Raw genomic sequence first — 18949 nt, forward strand, 5'->3', positions numbered from 1 at the left:
AAACTGAGTAGCTTTGGGTGATGAACAGTTGGCCAGATAAAACTAGTAATTCTTGCGATCTCACTATTTTCTAACATTTAATTGATTTATAAGTTCATTGATCAATCATAAAAAATAATTGACAGATTATCAGATATTCAAAGTAACGTTAGTTGCAGCCCCAAATTTTTCGTAACCCCTCTAAACCAAATGGTGCACCTCAGTTGTGCAGTATTTGTGAAGAATTTTGGTTCAACCTGCAAGGATGATGGTGCTTTTCTCCTACCAGGACAGTTTAGGTGGTTCAAGCTAAAATGCTGATCTTATTGATTGCCTGAACTTTTCCACTATGTTCACTCAGTCATACTTTTATTATTGAGTGACATATTTGTTACAGAACGACTGAAACCCTATGCAAGTAATTGCATACACCATTATATAACTGTAATGTCCTCATAAATCAGTATTCTGATATATGTTAAATCCCCCTTGAGACATTTCAGTTAACAAATAATTTATTCATTATATGTAAAGATCTCCTCAACCGTTTCTCTAAACCATTTAGCCTAATCACTTGTAAATCCTTCCAGTCAAGTTGGCTCATTCGAAGAAATCACTGATGTTAAGCCGAGTGACATAAACATCCTCTGTAGTCCTTTTCTTTTCAAACTGCTGTTAAACATGCTACAGTGGACAAGCAACCAATTCATTTGAACCCGCGTTTCATTTAGCAAATTCCTGTCATGTCAAGTCAGTTTTATTTGTATAGCCCAATATCACAAATCACAAATTAGCCTCAGGGTGCTTTACAGTCCTTAGACTTTTGATTCAAATAAAAAAAACTCCCTAAAAAAAACCTTTTAATGGGGGAAAAGAAATGACAGAACGGACAGACATGCAATAGATTTGTCTACAGAATAGAACACAAATTACAAAATACAGCACTGAACAAGTTAACAAAATTATAATATATATAAGAATGTGATGAAGAGGATGCCAAGCGGCTTCCAGGTGCCACCAGAACAGAATAGGACCTGAGCCACACGACCTCCGTCACCATGGAGAAGACAGACTACGCATGCAAACAGGGGAGACTCACATCAGACCAATCACATACACGGAAGAAGAGATTAAAAAAGACATTATTAACAGAGGAGAGAGAGAAGGATGAAGACATCATTCAGAGAGAGAGCGACATGGGGTGAGGCTGAAGTCCTGCAGGATAGGGAACCAGATCCAAAACCTCAGGAAAGTCAGGGAAGCTGGTCCAAGAGGCAAGGCAAGAGATTCCTGAGAGACAAGAGGGGACTGGAGGAGAAAATAGGGAGAGAGAGGGGGAGAAGAGAGAGGGGCACACAGACAGGACAGAAGATTAAAGAGATGCTGTGGTTTTCAGCAACAATTAGCGATGTTGTCGGCAGGAAAGTGCTTTGTAAATTCATAAATCATTATGGGTCAGCATGGGTCAGTATGGGTCATTGACTCACCCATTCACTGACCCATACAGAAGGGCCTGTATGTACTACAACGCCTGTATGTTGACCCCTTGCTCTTGTCACCCTCACCTTTCCTCCCCCCATTGAGGAACCCCCTATAGCCTGCTTATCTCGCCCTCCAGCTGGTTCCCTCCACTGTCCAGAAGCCGAGGAGCTCTCCTGGCCTTAGCAGGGCGGCTAATCTAGATGGCGGGAGGCCTCCCTCCTGCTAGCATACACAAGAGAGGGCAGCCCTAATTGCTTATGTCGTAAAGCTCTCTGACCCAGATAAGCCTTCACTCCCCAAAGCTGTCGAGATAAACCCCACTTTACCTCACCAAACCTGCCTCTCCTGATCCACACAAGCCACCCCCCCTCCTAACATTTCTGCACCTTCTGCCACATTATTAACACCCGGGGCAGGAGGAGTGGGCAATAGGAAAATGAACACCATGGATAGATGAAACTTGATGTCTTTGTGGAATTTACATTGCAAGAAAATAATTACGTGTGAGAAAAAGTCTGCATATAGCTTTAAGTTGGACAACAAAATGATACAAAGCTTTTTTAGAGGTATGAAGATGTTCCTCCTCAAAAATCAATAAAATATTATTAAGGACTTGCTTATAAGTCAGTAAGTAAGAGCACATGTTTGAAGAGGAAGGTGTCATAGATGAACCAGAAAGCAAAAGTGCCAGATATTTACTAACGACACACAACTTGATTAGGTGTGTCCACTGAAAGCCGATCTAAAGGCAAAGTATGGCATTGCGTGCTAGTAGCTCTCGCGTGCCTGGCTCATTATTGAGCCCGGTAATGCAGGCTTAGCCACGAAATGCCACAGTGCCTCGGACAGTCGTCAAGTGCCGAATGTCACAAGTGCTCTACTTTACTAACAGATGGCCGGCTCACCTATCAACACTTGAGCAACCTTAAAGCTACGGAAACAGATATTGAATTGATTCTTTAGTTTTCTCGTCCACATTCGTAAATTAGCTTTTGTCATGAAGAGATATTTAATAGCATCATCTACTGTCTGCGATATTAGTTGCATGCTCAGCTGGTGTAGATGTATTGTTGCAATTACAGAAGTAATTCAGTCATCAGTATCAAACAGGAGCCTCAATGAGAACTCCTTGAAGTCTTCTTTAATACAGATCTTAATTACTAAATAGGAGCTTTTAATTGGATGTTGGCCTGGCTAACCCTGTAATCACCCATCACATGCTATTGGTGCAGGGATGCCTTTAAACCCCCATCTTAAGCCATGTTACACCACAGGTTAATGTCAACTGTGTCAAGTGGTCGGTGAATGATACTCCTACTGATATCTTGTTTTTCTTACTGTGAATGACCCACTACAATCTACAAATTACTACCTGAAGTCAGATAAAATCAGTGAAATCTACTTTAATATGCAAGTTTGGAACATATTTCTGAGACATAAGATGCTATAGTTCTTGTCCTGCCTTGAGCTTCTTTGCGTCCTTACCTCCTATTTAAGTGATACTATGGGAAATGGTGTTGACATTAGTTTTGCTCTTTAAATCTTAATTATTCTTCTGTACTTTTTCCGTTCGCTAACTACTTCTGCATTCTTCCAGAGAACCATTCAAATATCAAAAAGTTCAGCTCTTTAAGGACATTTATGCTATTACTTTTCTTCTTTCTAGCATACTCCAGTGATTTTACATATATTTTTTAAAAATATTAAAATGTATAATGGAAAATCTATGGGAAGAATGTTTGAAAGTTCATATCTCAAAAACTAAAAGTGTTTCAAGTATTCATACTTCATGGACAGCTGTCCCATTTGAAAATGCTTAACATATTAAAAAATGGTACCAATAACGCCAGCATGTGGCCAGTTATTACATGTTTTACATTTTGGCAAATAACTCATGAACCACGAGGGAGGGGTGGCAAAACAATATTTACAGTGTGTTCCTTGGATGATGCTGATTCGACTAATATAGGCTACGACCGTTTGCGCCCGAAAAAAAATTTCTGCCATTTTGTATTTTTTGGTAAACACACTTTTTTACTTCTGTTGGCCCTGATTTCATCTAATCCTCAACAAACCTAGTACATATCATATTTAGATAACTCCGAATAAAACTTATGAGTTTGTTTTTGGGTATCACTTACCGTTTGTCTGTAATTGGTCACCAAACTTTTGAAGGTGTGGCCTGATGCACTTAACAGGCAAAAACTCTTCAATGCTAAATTCAGTTGTGTACGTACAGCCACACTGCACAAGTATGTAATATTTGCTAAAATTGTACCCACAGGTGGCGCTACTGTAATATTATAACATGATATTTCTACAACTCTGTTGTCTTTAATAAAATGAAACTGGTACACAAGTTATCCATGAGAATGTTGAAGCACATAGTGAATCATGGCACCAGTAGCCCCATCTTGTGGCCATTAGTAAAACACCACCATACTACTTATTATCTGCCAAATTTCTTAAATGTAATATTCCATGGTAACCAAACTCAGGAAAGTTGTACAGTTGAGGATGCTGAACAAGTATGTAGCATTTTCAGCAATGCGTTGTGATTTATTTCAGCTGTTAGCATTCACATGCGTTTTCTGCAGGAAATGCATCTCCTAGTTGTCATTACAAATCCCTCCGTTGAAGTTAATTGATTGGATTTGTGCATTTCCAGGTGGTCAAAGAGCTTTCTGATGACCAAGGATGTTATTCAGTGGTTGTAACAGAGACTTTACCTTTATATAATGACCCAAAACTGGTGTGAATTAATGTTATAGGTCAAATAAAAGTCATCCAGTTGGTTTAATAGAAACTCCAACAATACAAATCAGGCATTATATTTTGTGAACACAAAAGAAAAAATAAATACAAAAAAAAAAAGCATTTTCAAATCAGGAAAAGACACATGAGAAATAACGCACCACGCCACATCATCACACAAGATAATTTGTTGAAATGTATCTCACTCCAAAATACCAAATAAAACGATTTCATAGTGGTTCTAAAACAAAAACTCTGAAATGTGCAACCGAACACAGTTTCGTGCTACAGTCTTCCTGCTTGGGGTAGTTAAAAAAAAAAAAAAAAAAGTTCAACCAATTCCAGTTAAAGGAAAACATTTCACAATAAATATATCATAAACATGACAAGTGATGAAGGAAAGAAGTAAAACCATTTAAAACTTTACAAAATCAATACTTACATGACAATTGAACACTTAAAAGTAACCAAACATATTTTGGATATGCATTTTCACTAAGCAGACATGAGAAGAGTGGTAGTCAAGGTCTAATACTGTATGTACCAGTGGGTTAAAGACTTATGATAAATAATTTGCTATTTACTAGTAGTGTTGATACGCATTACCACAGCAATCCCTTGGACAACACAGGATGCTTTTGTTTGTGGTTTATGTTGTGATTATGTAGTATTTTAATATGTCTACTCACTATAACCATGCTACATTTTCACCTGTAGCCCACCGGCCCCATCGTTTACTTCAAGAGAGGTGGAAAAAAACCCCAGATAATCAAGTCGACTACCAGTGTCAGATCCTCAGTGTTATAATACAGTAGTTCTCCACAGTGTTGGCAAAAAAAGCTAGTGTTGTATAAAGTCTTTATAGAGCTACCCTGTGCTTTCTTGTCCTCATTACGCGTGAGTCATCTCTTTAGACAGTCTGCGGCAAGGACAAGCGCTCACAGGATAGTGAAAACTAAACACAGAAATGTGCTGACAGCTGTGGCGCAGAGTAAAAATCACATCCCTCTGAGCACCAAACAACACTGATGTTGTGTAATCCCTGTGTTCTGCTGTAGTGTTTGTAATACTCACTTCAGCCTACATTATATGTACTGCAACTGTGCACATAACGCTCAAGTGCCTGTTGCCATCTGGTGGCCGCAGCACATCACTGATTGGCACAAAATTTAACTATGCAGACAGTGATTCAAGGTTTGGAACCAGGCTTCTCTTTTCAGAGACACGTTAACCTTTGATCAGCTGTCATGAAATATAGAACCTTAAACTTCATTTCACATACTGTAAAATGAGTACTTTTGTTTTTTATGCTAGCTCTCTGAGTGAATATGTAGGGACTTGTCTTGCAGTGCCGTTTTTGTGTCTGTTCTTGTGTCTGGACAAGCCCTAAATGACTTGAAATAGCACTTTAAGTATGGGTTATGTTTCTCATACACTTTGACATTAAAATCTTATCAAATGCTGTCTAAATTTAAGCAAATAAACCGTTGTGTAATGTGGTTTTGGCCACTGCTTTAAAACAGTGTTTAGGCAAAGTCCATAATGCTTGTTTCTTCTTTTCCATCCTGACTAGCAGGACGCTCTCAGAAATCCCCAGAGAACATTTCACTGCTGCTCATGTTCAGAGGGAATAGAAAAAAAAAAGAGCTGGATTAGCTTAAACTTCTACTGCACCACTAGAAATCACAGAAAAAAATTGGGTTCTTATGCTGACAGAAAAACGTATGTCCATGTCAGCAGAAGACTTATTTTATTTGAGACCGAAGCCAGCAGGACACAAGAGTCCTCATCTTTTTTTTCAGCATCGTCTGTTGGAGGACGGGTATTTGGTTTTCAGGCCCTCTTTGAAGCTGCGAAACAGAACTCGGTTGCGTTTGTTCTCCTCGTCCTTCTTGGGGTGGAACTCCCCCTGGATTTTGAAGCCCCTGTGCACCACGAAGGCAGAGCTGAGAACCGAGAACCTGTATCCCGCCACGTGGAGCTCACAGGCCTGGGGGGGGGGATGGAAAGAGTTGATGAGAAGGCAAACATGGAGGTGATGAGTGACAGGAGAATCAAGAAGAGATGAAATGTGTTAAAAGACGTGGGTCGAGGTTAAAAGTGTCAGGAGGAGGCCGTGAGAGGAGAGGAGATGGGCAAAGTTGTAGAAATGGCACAGGAAGGAGAGAAGAGTCTGTGAGCAGACGTTTACAAAGTAATTTGGATGCAGAAAAAACACTTAAATGTTCAAATTAAACCCACCTGGCTGATACGATTGAAGCCATATTGCTTGAAGTTCTCATCATAGAGGGGCACAGTGTGGGGCCCGATGTAGAAAGGCTCCCAGGGGTCCACCCAGGTGAGTGTGTAGGCGACCTCCAGGGTCCCCGTCCCTCTGACGTGGCTGTTAACCCACTGCGAGTAGTTGGTGGGCGCCTGACAGCGAGGACACAGCTCTTCATAAAACGGCCGTACCTCACCCACCTGGTAGAGCTGCACCAACTCCGCCTTGGTGGCTGGCATCTTCCTGGCGTGGCGGATCTCGAAAGCAGGGAGGACAAATACCTCGTCACTGGCCGGCTCACGCCTCATGATCATGGCCAGGAACTGGTGATGCAGGTCAGCGCTGGGCATCATGTCGATGTCAATGACCAGGATGTAGGAGGACTCTGTGCCACCTCGGGCGACATTACGAAGAAGGTTGTTGGGGTAGGAGATGTTTCCGCTGATGGCATAGTTCTTGTATTTATCCCTGTGGGTCTCCAGTCTGGAGAACACAGAGGCGCAGTCCTCAAGGCCTGCAAAGTGCTCCCGGTCCTGTTCAGGGAAACTTGCCATCTCTCCTGAGAGGCACACCAAGTGGAAGTCCACCAGGGCTTGGATCTGAGGACAGAAGAAGCTGAGCGCATACACCAAAGCGGTGGCAAACTTGACATCTTGCCCATGTGCAAATATGGCCACAGAGAGAGGGTTTTGCCACCTTTCCAGGAGAGATTCCAGGTGATGCAGGTTGTTGATGGTTGTGTGTGTGGCTAAAGCCAGGACATTGGCGCTAGGGTCGGACCCTGGTTTCTGATTAGTGGTGAAATCACTTTTGATCAAGTTCTTGTACACGCGGTACTGACCACTGTTGTCGAAGATGCCCCCAGTAGACAGCGAGTACCTCAGACGCTCCTTCCGCGAATTTTTCTCGGGGTGCCCATTTTTCTTGGATCCTGAGCCTCCAAACAGCTCCGAGTATCGGTACCGCTGCTGCTTACCGTGAAACTTGGATAAGAAGGAAAGGTATATGAGCTGCAGCAGCGCCACTATCAGCAGAGCACTCAGCACCACTTTGAAGGCGGAACATTTCTTGGAGAGATGCATACCAGAGCAACTGCAAAGCGGCCGATTACTGTACACAAAGCAGGTCCAAACACTGGAGCAAGCTGCTGTTTCCTTTGAGGGGCTATTTCTGTCCAAGCGTCCCAGCTAACGTTACCGACATTGCTACCTAAATGCTAGCACTGCAGCCAATACGGATGGAAATGCAACGAATACATGACCGTATATTTTCCTGTTTAGTGGCAACGTTGCCCCAGATTTTCATATGGCCGTCGACAGCACGAATAAACAGACGAAAGCGATCCAGTATCAGATATCTCCATCAAAACACATCACGGTTGTTACCTCTCTGCGCTGCTGCTGCTGCGACAGCGGCGCATGTCGATGCGTAATAACCGTAATGTCGGGAATAAAGGCGCCGCTGAATTTGGTCTCGCGGCATTTGTAGCTGTTAGCTCAACTAATGCTAACCAACGTTCAAGGGTTAGAAAAAAGACGTATTTTCACTACGTGTATATATATGAGAGCGACGTTTATGTGGGTAAGCACAGAAAATGGCAAAATAACTTCTATAAAAAATAAATTGCTTGTGTATGGGAGTCCATAAGACGAGGTGGCCGAGTGGTTAAGGCGATGGACTGCTAATCCATTGTGCTCTGCACGCGTGGGTTCGAATCCCATCCTCGTCGGCAATTACTTTTCATCTTTTTTTCTTGGTAGATGATTTGGTACTTGAATAGTCATACTATTTTTAGAAAATATCTGGATACTCTCTTGCTGGATCCCATTTACTCTTTTTATCGGTTGAATAAATACCATATCCACATGCAAGTTTCCTTACAGACGTCCCTTTATATAGATTGATATGTCATTGTGCAGTTTTTTAGTTTTACTTTCATCTTTGATATGAATTTGAGATTCCAGAAAAACTTCTAAGAGGAATGTCTGTTAACATTGTCTAACATCCATTTATTATTATTGTTATTATTATCATTATTGTTATTTTTTACAGAAAACAAAAATACAACAGCAAGTGGCTGCTATTTTACAGCTGCACATCTTTAAATGCAACCCTTGTCTACATACACACTCCCATCCAGAGCAAATATATTTTAATAGAAGGGCTTCCAATTAAAGACAGATAATTAAGAGCCTGAGTGTTGCAATAAGTGGGAAAGTGCCTTGCTCAAGGGATGCTTACTGTACTCTCCTATAATACATAGGGTGCTTTTATGCTGTTATCTTTATTAGAATTAAAACATCCTCATGTTTTGTTACTGTTAAATAACTTCAAGATATTCATTCCCCCTGCCTTTATCACCCACTTGTGAATATGAATTAAGCCTCTTGTAAATAACATCAGGTGATGTTGCAAAGCTGTGGCTATAGGAAAATATCTATTAGATCTTCATCTTTTATTTACTCATGCACATGTACAAATCTGGCAGAAAGAAAGATGGAAATCGATCAATCCCAATTTGATTTGACTGCATTGTTTGCAGTCAACATGCACCATTGTTACATTTTTGCTATCTGAATAAGACGTCTACCAAACACACACATGGAAAACTGCTTGAATGGGTTTCACCTCTCGGGGGGGAAAAAGTTACAGATGTGTTCGGTTATGAACAGTGGGTTATGTGTTACGTTAAGCGTTATGTGCCATAACAAAAGATTTAAGACATCACACAACAAAGCACATTTGTGACATTCTTTAATTCATGACCATTAACAAAAACAAACATTTTTGTCCTTACAACTACATGAACAGTGTGGACAGCGCACCTCAGGTCCTAGGAGGCATTTCCTCAGTTAAGACTGCGTTAACAAATTCATTTCTACACTCCAAACTAATTTAACAAGTTTTATTGTGTTTTAAGTGACAGGCTTTTATTATTCAAGTGTGGTGGTAACACTCACTGGTCAGTAAATACTAGACACAAATGGCCTTACATCACCATTATGAATAGAAACCAGCAGCCTTTCAGTGCACGGCCAAAATGTGAAGACAGTTTTCTGAGTCGTGAATAAAACAGAGGGAGCACAAAGCTGACAGATTCATTCTGATCAATAGTGACGGGTTTACAGTATAATCTCTTGTTCATGCTCAAGACACGCAATGTCAAAATGCCTCCCAGGACCTGTTCTGTCTTGGCAGGGGTGACTTTTTATGCGGCTTAAACCTATTTTAGGGCCCTATGAAATCAGCATTTATATTTTTCCTAAATTTGACGTTGTTAGTCCAAAATCTGAAGTTTAAAAAAATGCAAAGGCAGGTTTACTTAATAATGCACTGTGATCTAGTTATTTAATTTCTGCGTGCACTTCCAGTTTTTTTGCACTTTCACCCCATCACCTTGGCAACATGGCCTCACATGGGAAGAATAAATGCATTACCTATAAATTGGCGACAGTGAAATATTTTGACTTGGTGTGATCACGTGTAAACAACAGGGTGAGACGAACAAAAGTCCAGAGGCTTTAACTTAACTCCTGAATATATGTCAGACTATTTTAAGCAATTAACATTTAAAGATCAGCTTTACTATAAGGCAAATGTATGACAAACACCCTTAATTTTAGCACACACCAACGTCAAACACAAATCCCCAATCTTACATCATATACGTTTTAGTTTCTTTCCGATACAAATGATTTCAATACCAAATGCTTTATGTTTAGCAGAGATTTCATTAATCTCCAACTGCAGTTATCCTGTGAAGAGTGATTTGATATTTAAACCTAGATTTTGTGACACCAACTATGATTTCAATGTAGCAGAAATCTTAGAGCCCTACTGTCGTCCTCTATCATTACAAACTACGACACTAAAACGCCAGCTCCGCTTTTGGACCCGCCTCCTTCGCTGTCCCTGGAGGACGCAGCTGACTGGGCTTGTGCCTCTCCTTCGCCCTCTCCCACCAACCGGATGTTGTAGCGTTCCCTGTACTCTGTGAGTTCCCGCCCTTTCGTCTGCATCTGTGTGTTGATGGACTCGATTATTTTTGAAATCTGTGGGGACAAGAAAGGAGTGTGAGACTTGTCGTTCTTAATGGAATATGTACGTTTTAAATTAATACATACTGAAAGAAAGAAAGCACTTATTACTGATATAAAAGACTCAACACATATGCAGGTATTAGGAGAAACTGTTGGTGAGCTGTTTAGCATAGCTAGGTATGTGTCTGTTACCTTTACAAGACAATTTTAACATTTAAATCCTTAATATTTGATGTTCTGTCACCAAGTTTGCTAATATGTTTTAAGAAAAATATAACGTATAAGTTTGTTTGTTTTCTTTTTCTCATCCATTACCTGTTCTTTGTTGGTTTCCAAGGCTGGTAGAACTTCTTTTACCGTCCTCTCCACCAACACTCCTCCAACTAGACGAAAGCATTTCCTCGAAGGATCCACTTCCTTCAGGGTGTCAATTACTAAGCTGGATGGAAAACAGTGACACTGAAAAGTCAGAATTGTTCCATCCAGACATCTAAGGAAAGTCTAAAAAAAATCCAAGTTTATTTGTATAGCACTGTTAAAACACAGATTTGCTTTACATAAGGCAAAGAAATACATTAGAATGATATTTAAAAACAACAAAATAATAAAGAAAATTAATTTAAAATTGCATAAATTGAAATTATTATATCAGTTACAGCCTGAGGTTGTTATGAGATCTATAAAACAGCAGCAGCACTTTAAAAGTGATTCTATAACTAACTAAAAGCCAGTGTAAACAACGTGGTCAACTCTCCTGGTTCTTGTTAGAACTGAATATGCCAAAGTTGTTTAACTGTCTTTTTTGGGAAGACCAGACAAGAGAAGAGTGTGTTACAATAGTCCACACCGCTGTAGATGAATGCATGAATGAGTTGAGTAATGTGTAAAATATCTACTTAGTTATCTGGTCTGGTAACTGTAATTCAAAAATCAACTCTAACTTATGATCTCTGGATTTTATATGACGTAGAAGGTCAGATGTATGGTGAATAAGAAGTGGGATACATGCATATTGTCAGTACAAGCTTTTGTAAACTGCACTATAATGGTTTGGTCAGTATCAGACTGTTGATTTATTATGAAATGAGGAGACGTTAGATCTCAGTGCCGAAGTGTGAACATCAGCTACCGACCTGTGCTCATTGATCTCCATCTCTAACTCTGCAGCTTTAGAGGCCATACTGCGCTGCTCCTGACGCATCCTCTGAAATGTTGCCACCACCTGTCACACAAAAACACCCAGTTAGCAACAACACACATACATACAGATTTAAGTCATATGACACAGTAATCTTATTATGAATCAATACTGTAGGACTGAAACAATACAAATATTGATAATCAAATGATTTAATTTGAATTATTCAAGGAGTGACATGATTTTTTTGGTAGAGCTCCACATGCAGAGTTGCTCGCTGCTCTCTATTGTGTATCTAAAGATTAATGTGAGTATCAAAACCCAAAGATACTCAGTTTATTATAACATAAGATAAAGTTAAGCTGCAAATCTTTGCAATTGAGAAGCTTGAATTTGTGCTTGAAAATTGATTTAGACAATTAAATTTATCAAAAATGGTAGGCTAGTTAATTTTCTGTCAATCATTTTAGCTCTAAAATTCAGTACTCAGCATCTATGGCTGTTGTTCAGACTAATGAACTTAAATAGCTTTTGATTGTAATTTGTAATTGTTAAACAATTTAATCAGTCGAGTAAGTACAGATTAAGTAAATCCAAAAACTGATTTCTGACAATTAAATTGGCCGAACAGAAAATTTTGCACTGAGTATTCATTTCAACGCACAATAAACACTGTAAGACTGAGTTGGAAAGAAACTAATTACATTTCTAAATAATTACGACTCTGAGGTATTTAACTCGAGTCATATACTTCACTGTCTGAAAGCCTGGCAGATTTAAGATTTTACACACAAAACATACAACCAGTTTAATAATCTATAATAATCTATATTAGACTCTGACAGGCTCAGATTTGCTTGAGTACTTTTGCTTTTGATACCTTCAGCTTCAATTATTAGTCGGTCGAGTGAATAATGAAAGTGATCGTTACTTCTGCACTTTTACTCGAATACCATTTTCAATTCAGGACTTTGATTTTGTAGGTGGAGTATTTTCACACTGTGATAAGACTACTTTTGCTCAGATATAAGCTCTGAATACTTGTAACATTACTGCTTTGAGACTTGGTGTGTCTAGTTAAAGAGGGGTTGGGTGGTCTTCAGTGATAAAAATAGCTTCTCTCACAACTGGGCAGCCCCATCCACCAAACCCCACCATCCCATTAGAGACGTAAACTAAATTAAATGTACTACAAGTCCTATTAATCAGGTTTTCATGAGCATAAACCAGTGACTGAACCTTTTAACACGAAAATAGCAGTAAACAGTTCCCTTTTTGTGACTCTGCTGTAATAATTTCTGGTGAGAAAGCACAATGTTAGCCAGATGATGGCGATAGGGAAGCTAACGTTAGCATCGGCTAGCTGGGGGGTCAGACTGGCGGCTCTGGCTTCACCCGACACGGCTAAACAACCACCAGAAAGAGTGGAGAGACTAAACCGCACAGTGCTGGAGGTGATGGTACCTGTTCGGCCGATGGACCGGACTGTTTTCCTCCGGCGCTGCTGCTGGATTTGGTACCCGTGCTGCCACTGTTGGCTGCCATCTTGGAAGGGTGTTGCTGAGAAGGACCCCGGGCAGGATGTGTAGAGCTGTCTCGTGTGATTGCCTGTGTGGAAACGCGCTGTCCAGCAGGTGGAGGTAGTGTGCCTTAATGCTGGTTTCTAACCTCTGTTAAACAGCAGAGAATCAGAAAGAAGCAAGTGCAATATACAGACTATGTGCATGTTTTTACTGATGAATCGGGATCCAGCAACAGATATGACTGCAGTTGTAGTTCCAAGTCATAAAATTGAAATATGCAAACAAAAGAGACCAAACTAAATCCTAGTCTGTGGTGATTTGGTGTCTGCACTGTCCAGTCTTATGTCAGATATGTCCAGTACTTACTATTCAAAACAATTGCAATACAGTACACTCAAGAGTAATAAAACAAGGCACTGGAGACATACATTTGGGTTCCTGTCATACAGTCAATGGTTCCTGCTCACATAGGCATTATGGTAGATGGAAGAGTGGACAAACTAGCCAAAGGAGCACTTAGGAAAGGAAACATAGACATCCATATAGAAATCAGAGAGAAAGGGCATTGTGTTGGAAAACATCAATAAAGAGTGGCAACCGCACTGGAATCAGGAGATAAAGGGGAGACTTTTACATATGATTCAAAATAGAGCAGGCAGTGTAAGAAACAGGGGAGGAAGCAGAAAAGAAGAGGTTGTAATAACAAGATTAAGAATAAGACACAGCAATCTATACAGCATTTCATATTATAGGGAAGCATCCAACCGGTGCTTGTGAACATTGTCAAATACCAGAAACTGTGTAACATGTTATCAGCTGCAATAAATACATGTCAGGAAGGAAGGACACAATGGAGGAAATGGAAAAATTAGGGATAACAGGAACAGGATTAAAGAACATGAGTGTGGTGCTAGTGGACACGGCAGAAGATGCTTTATCAGCTACCTTCAGAGAACAGGGCTGGTAGAAAAAGAATGACAATCCTGACACTGTAGGAGTTAATTAACTCCAGAAGATGGCAGTAATGCAATAATATGTATGCCAGCTGCCGTTAAACATCAAAGAAGAAGAAGAAACAGTCCGATCCTTCCTGCTGAGCAGAAAACACACTGAACCAAATGTTAATATGACACTAACGTTGACCAAACAGGGGAGGTGACGCTGTCTGGACCAATGTTCACGGTCAGGTGCATTTTGGGAACATCTACAAAGTATTTGGCATCCCTCCCAGCTTGGAAATACAAGATCAAGCTGCAGAGCAGGTATGTTTCTTCTTCTGACAGTTTATAGCTATCCCTCTAGACAGTACCTATAATACAAATCTTGTATTGTGTTATTTAAATGAATTTTAACAGTAAAGTCCTAAAAAAAATAGACAACAAAGCTGGAAATCAGAACATTGTGTCTTGAATTTACACTTTTTTTTAGAGCTGGTTCTTTTAAAATAGTGACTTTTGGGTGCATATATATTCTATACAAAAGAGAGTGATTTAAATGTTAAGTTTACAGCTGTTCATCAGAAAATGTCTCTATATCCCTGTAAGATCACTATGGGTGCAAAACTGTACAATGTCATAGAAAGTAAATTTAATAGAGTGTATTTTCTCTTTAATGAAGCCTTGAACTTAAATATTCATCGAACATTATAACTAGTACAGTTAATAATCAACCATAGTTGACTTGACACGTTTGCTCGGCTCGGCACTGGATGTACTGCAATAATAACCCGTTCTCCATGCAGGATGTCCACTTTACCTCACCCGGTGGCTGCAGTCTGTCAGGTGACGGCCACTCCAGACAAAGAGGCCAACTTCTCTGCTTGTAAACAGTTGGTGGAGAAAGCCAAGCAGCAAGGGGCCAGTATGGTGTTCCTGCCTGAGGGGTTTGACTACATCGGATCAAGTCGAGAGGAGACTCTGGCGCTGTCTGAGAGCCTGGAAGGAGACACAATGTCTCGATACACTCAGCTGGCCAGGTGGACAAACCTTTTTCTGTTTATGTTCCAAAGAAACATTTTGATATGTTGTAAATGTTGATGTCATTCAACAACACAAGCGAACCCCATGTAAATGTAGGGCAGATAAAAACAAAACAAAAAAACTGAATTTTGACCCTTGATTCTTCAACGTCACTTGAGGCAAAATGTATTATTGGTTCCATGGTTTATTATGGCAGCAGTAATTGGAGCCTAGTAACTAAGCTGTGTTCTGTAAGTGTGTTGTAACCCTTAATATTTGGTAGCCAAGCAAGATTAGTTGGTGAAACTATGAGTCCATCACCGACACAACATTTAAGGGGTGACTGCTTATAGTCTAGTCTTGAAAACGAAGTTAAACCCAATTACTTTTTCCGTATGTGCTGTGTGAAGAAGATGTGAAAAATCAGCACTATTTCTACAGCAATTTTAACCTTTTCTTCCAGGAAGCTGGAGGTGTGGCTGTCTCTCGGAGGGTTTCATGAAAGAGGACATGACTGGGAGTCTGACCGACGAATATACAACAGTCACATTATAATTAACGATAAAGGTACTTTTCTTTCAACAATATCTCTTTTCTTTACTCTCTCCTAAAAACGGACCCAAATTAATTTCCACACTCTCACTGACACACTGTCATTACACCTACAGGTGACATTGTTTCAGTCTACAGGAAGTCCCATCTGTTTGACGTGGAGCTGCCAGAAAAAGGTGTATCCCTCAAAGAAAGTGCCTTCACCATCCCTGGACCCTCACTCTCGTCTCCGGTCCAAACTCCAATTGGCAAGGTGTCATTTTGTTAGACAATAAATATCAAAGCAGAACTGTGAAAAACACGTTCATTCTTCAAATTGGCTGATAGTTTTTAGGCTCCCGCTGTCACAGAAAACTACAACAGTTGTGAAGGTTGGAAGCGAAGGGTTCAGATATTCTCAAAGACACAAAGGTGATCACAGACACCTTGATTTTACCTCTTAAAGGAAGAAATATGAACTGTGTATTAATTTGTATTAACTTTGTATAAGTTAAGTTTGGAACACTACTGCAGGTAGTTAAACCACCCAAGGCCCGTAATATTTGTTGGCTTTGTGTATGATTGTTTTTAAAATTCGGAAAACAAACAATTAAACAAAATCATTGCTCAAATTATTCTTGATGTTAGCATCCTGACATTTGATTAACAAATCTAGTACATACCATATCCAGGCATGTTTTAGATTCAGTTTTGGCTTTCAGGATGTCAACACCAACCTGTTATTTCGTCTTTGTTGTTATTGTTATGATATATTATTATTGATTCCTTAGGTTGGTTTGGGCATCTGCTACGATCTAAGATTCCCTGAGTTATCAGTGGCTCTGCAGAGGCACGGAGCAGAGATCCTGACGTACCCATCAGCCTTCACTGTAGCAACAGGAGCCGCTCACTGGGAGGTAGGACGAGTTATGATGAGACAACAAGCTGTTTGTTTCATTAATCGGGTTAGTTGTGACTTGGCAGCATTATGGTGACATATTATTTGCTTTACTATGAGATACAAATTCATTGAAACCCAACTTCAATATGAATGTGTTTCAAATGCATTTATTCCCAGGTGTTACTTCGTGCACGGGCTATCGAGACCCAGTGCTTCGTCCTGGCGGCGGCGCAGGTCGGCCGGCACCATGAAAAGCGTTCGTCGTACGGTCACGCCCTGGCGGTGGACCCCTGGGGCGAGGTGCTGGGCGACTGCGGAGGAGAGAACCCAGGCATGGTGCTGGTGGAGATCAACCCGGAGAAAGTCACCAGCACCAGGAGGAACATGCCGGTCCAACAGCATCGCAGACCAACGGCTTTCTACCAGAGTCTGGAGAAGACTTAAAGAGAAAAGCTCAAATTTTTCACTGACAGACGGACTGGCAGGAAAACAGTCTGAATATAGAAGATAAACTGAACTGGATGTTGTCCGTCATTAATAAAAATGAACAGCTTACAGAGATGACTAACTAGTAAGGTATTGAATCTATGATGTTGGATTTAATTCCAATATATTTCATAGTGAACAGGTTGAACTTGTTTAGGTTTCTGTCATGTCATGAAGGATAATTGACTGTTGGAAATGTTCTTGTCTGAAGGAGACAAATGCATCAAAGTCATTGTCATCTTGTTTGGAAACACTAGTTGACTGTATGAAGAAGGCAGCATACACTCACGTCAAATAAAGCTTTTAATGAAAAAAATATGGAGGTTTAATTTCGGAGTAATTGTTCTGCTCTTAATGAAGTGAGAGTAGTGTGAACTGTTATTGGCATCAGATGGAGCTGCTCATAATCTCATTTCCAAAATCAGCTCAGACCTCAAGTCGTCCCAAATGAGTCTGTTAATGATATTACTCATACTGATCAATAGATGGTACTGTTGGGTAATAAGAACATAAGGAAGTGGAGGAAATGCTTTGATCTATAATGTAGGTTTTGTAAATGGTTACAGTAAAACATTGCTGCTCTGATATGAATCAATCTATGAAAATGAATCGGTAGTTTTTGTGATGAAATAATCTACTGTTGTGCTGAAAGATTATAAATTCATCAGAAAAGCTTCACTTGGTTTGTCTGCTGTTGTACACAAGTAGGTTACTTTCTTTCTTTTTCTCAGTGGTAACATAATTATTGCTTTTAGTCTTTTGATCGGCACCCCAAAGCTAATAAAAAGTTAATAAAAAGTTCCTGCGCACCCACACAGGTGTTTTAAATGATGCTGTATGATTAGAGCTTGAAGGTGGGCGGAGCTATGATGGAAATTAAACGGTGTCATCCAAAATCTGTGGATTTATAAAAATGATAACGGTCCAAGTTGCCCCACACTAACAGGTGAAACAAATGGAAATGTCAATCAACCACAGTTTGTACAAACCCACTCAGTCCTCAGAGGAAGTCAGTCAACATCAGTGAAAACACCTGTGTGGACTTAACGTGCACAGACCTCACAGAGACGTTCATCATTATCATTGATGAGTAAAGTACATTCATTCATATAAATGAAAGAAAAAACTAAAACTTTCCTTAATTTATTTGAAATTTGACATGTTTGTTCAAATGTTTCACTTGCACTACAAGGCCACAAGTATGTGTACAGTCAAACATTACACCTATATGTGATTGTTGCTCTGCACAGGCCTGTCAACCTCCTCCACACCAAACTGGGAAAAACATTTTGAGAAATAGTCTCCCTCAAACTGCTGGCACAAAGTTGGACACACACTGTTGTCTAAAATATAATTGTATGCTGTAGCATTAAAGACTTCCTTTGACTGGAATTAGGCCTAAACCATGAAAAACTACAGAATGTACAGGTCATTATATTTCATTTTCTTTGAAGTTCTTCCTGTCATCTTAGTTCCTATTTAATTATAAATCACTTAACAGCCTCAGAACAAATATCTATCATTAATATCTATTATATAATCTATCATGTTGTATGTATCATTTTATTTATCTGGTTTGATTTTCTTGCTCGTTGTGTTCTTAAATTTTGTCTTGATGCATTTCTTGGATTGTCTCTGTTATTTAAAGGTGCCTTTCATTTTATGTTTTAATATATGGATTTGTTGCTTTAGCTCTTGAATTATTATTAAAATAGAAAATGGTTAATTTATAATGAAATAATTTGGTTATTAAAAAAAGACACAAATAAATTTCATAAAGTAGAATAATGTCACTACACATTTATGATTGAATATCACAAACACAGACTGGGGCTGCAACTAACAAGTTTCAATCAATCAATAAATTAATTAATCTTTTAGTCTATAAAATATC

General features: G+C 39.7%; 3 protein-coding genes and 1 non-coding gene across 6 annotated transcripts in view; 2 read left to right on the plus strand and 2 right to left on the minus strand.

Annotated features, from left to right (window-relative positions):
• nit1 (nitrilase 1) overlaps positions 1-17730 on the plus strand; it is a 35257-nt gene extending 17527 nt beyond the window's left edge. For all 3 annotated transcript variants that reach the window (XM_044341543.1, XM_044341544.1, XM_044341545.1), the window contains 6 exons: positions 14330-14441; positions 14921-15154; positions 15601-15704; positions 15806-15942; positions 16460-16585; positions 16747-17730. In XM_044341543.1, the coding sequence (XP_044197478.1) occupies positions 14353-14441; positions 14921-15154; positions 15601-15704; positions 15806-15942; positions 16460-16585; positions 16747-17013 (957 nt within the window). In that variant the 5' untranslated portion in view covers positions 14330-14352 and the 3' untranslated portion in view covers positions 17014-17730. The remainder of the gene's footprint in view (positions 1-14329; positions 14442-14920; positions 15155-15600; positions 15705-15805; positions 15943-16459; positions 16586-16746) is intronic.
• On the minus strand, positions 4239-8136 carry b4gat1 (beta-1,4-glucuronyltransferase 1). The gene is made up of 2 exons (XM_044341540.1): positions 6457-8136; positions 4239-6205 (listed from the first exon to the last, which is right to left on the minus strand). The coding sequence occupies exons 1-2, from the start codon at positions 7558-7560 to the stop codon at positions 6014-6016; spliced, it is 1296 nt and encodes a 431-aa protein (XP_044197475.1). The 5' UTR covers positions 7561-8136; the 3' UTR covers positions 4239-6013.
• On the plus strand, positions 8126-8207 carry trnas-gcu. The gene has a single exon. It is a non-coding gene; the product is annotated as a tRNA-Ser (tRNA).
• pfdn2 (prefoldin subunit 2) lies at positions 9216-13250 on the minus strand. The gene is made up of 4 exons (XM_044341547.1): positions 13121-13250; positions 11652-11740; positions 10834-10957; positions 9216-10530 (listed from the first exon to the last, which is right to left on the minus strand). The coding sequence occupies exons 1-4, from the start codon at positions 13199-13201 to the stop codon at positions 10339-10341; spliced, it is 486 nt and encodes a 161-aa protein (XP_044197482.1). The 5' UTR covers positions 13202-13250; the 3' UTR covers positions 9216-10338.
• Positions 17731-18949: the final 1219 nt, after the last annotated feature.

This window comes from Thunnus albacares, chromosome 22 (assembly GCF_914725855.1).
Source record: "Thunnus albacares chromosome 22, fThuAlb1.1, whole genome shotgun sequence".
NCBI lineage: Eukaryota > Metazoa > Chordata > Actinopteri > Scombriformes > Scombridae > Thunnus > Thunnus albacares.

Bases quoted from the DNA above. Each gene is read 5' to 3' on its own strand.
- b4gat1 (XM_044341540.1), bottom strand. From the start codon at position 7,560: ATGCATCTCTCCAAGAAATGTTCCGCCTTCAAAGTGGTGCTGAGTGCT. The intron at 6,206-6,456 runs GTGGGTTTAATT...CCCCCCCCCCAG, and splicing joins GCTTCAATCGTATCAGCCAG to GCCTGTGAGCTCCACGTGGC.
- pfdn2 (XM_044341547.1), bottom strand. From the start codon at position 13,201: ATGGCAGCCAACAGTGGCAGCACGGGTACCAAATCCAGCAGCAGCGCC. The intron at 11,741-13,120 runs GTACCATCACCT...TTTGTGTGACAG, and splicing joins CCGGTCCATCGGCCGAACAG to GTGGTGGCAACATTTCAGAG. The intron at 10,531-10,833 runs GTAATGGATGAG...TTGTCCCCACAG, and splicing joins TGGAAACCAACAAAGAACAG to ATTTCAAAAATAATCGAGTC.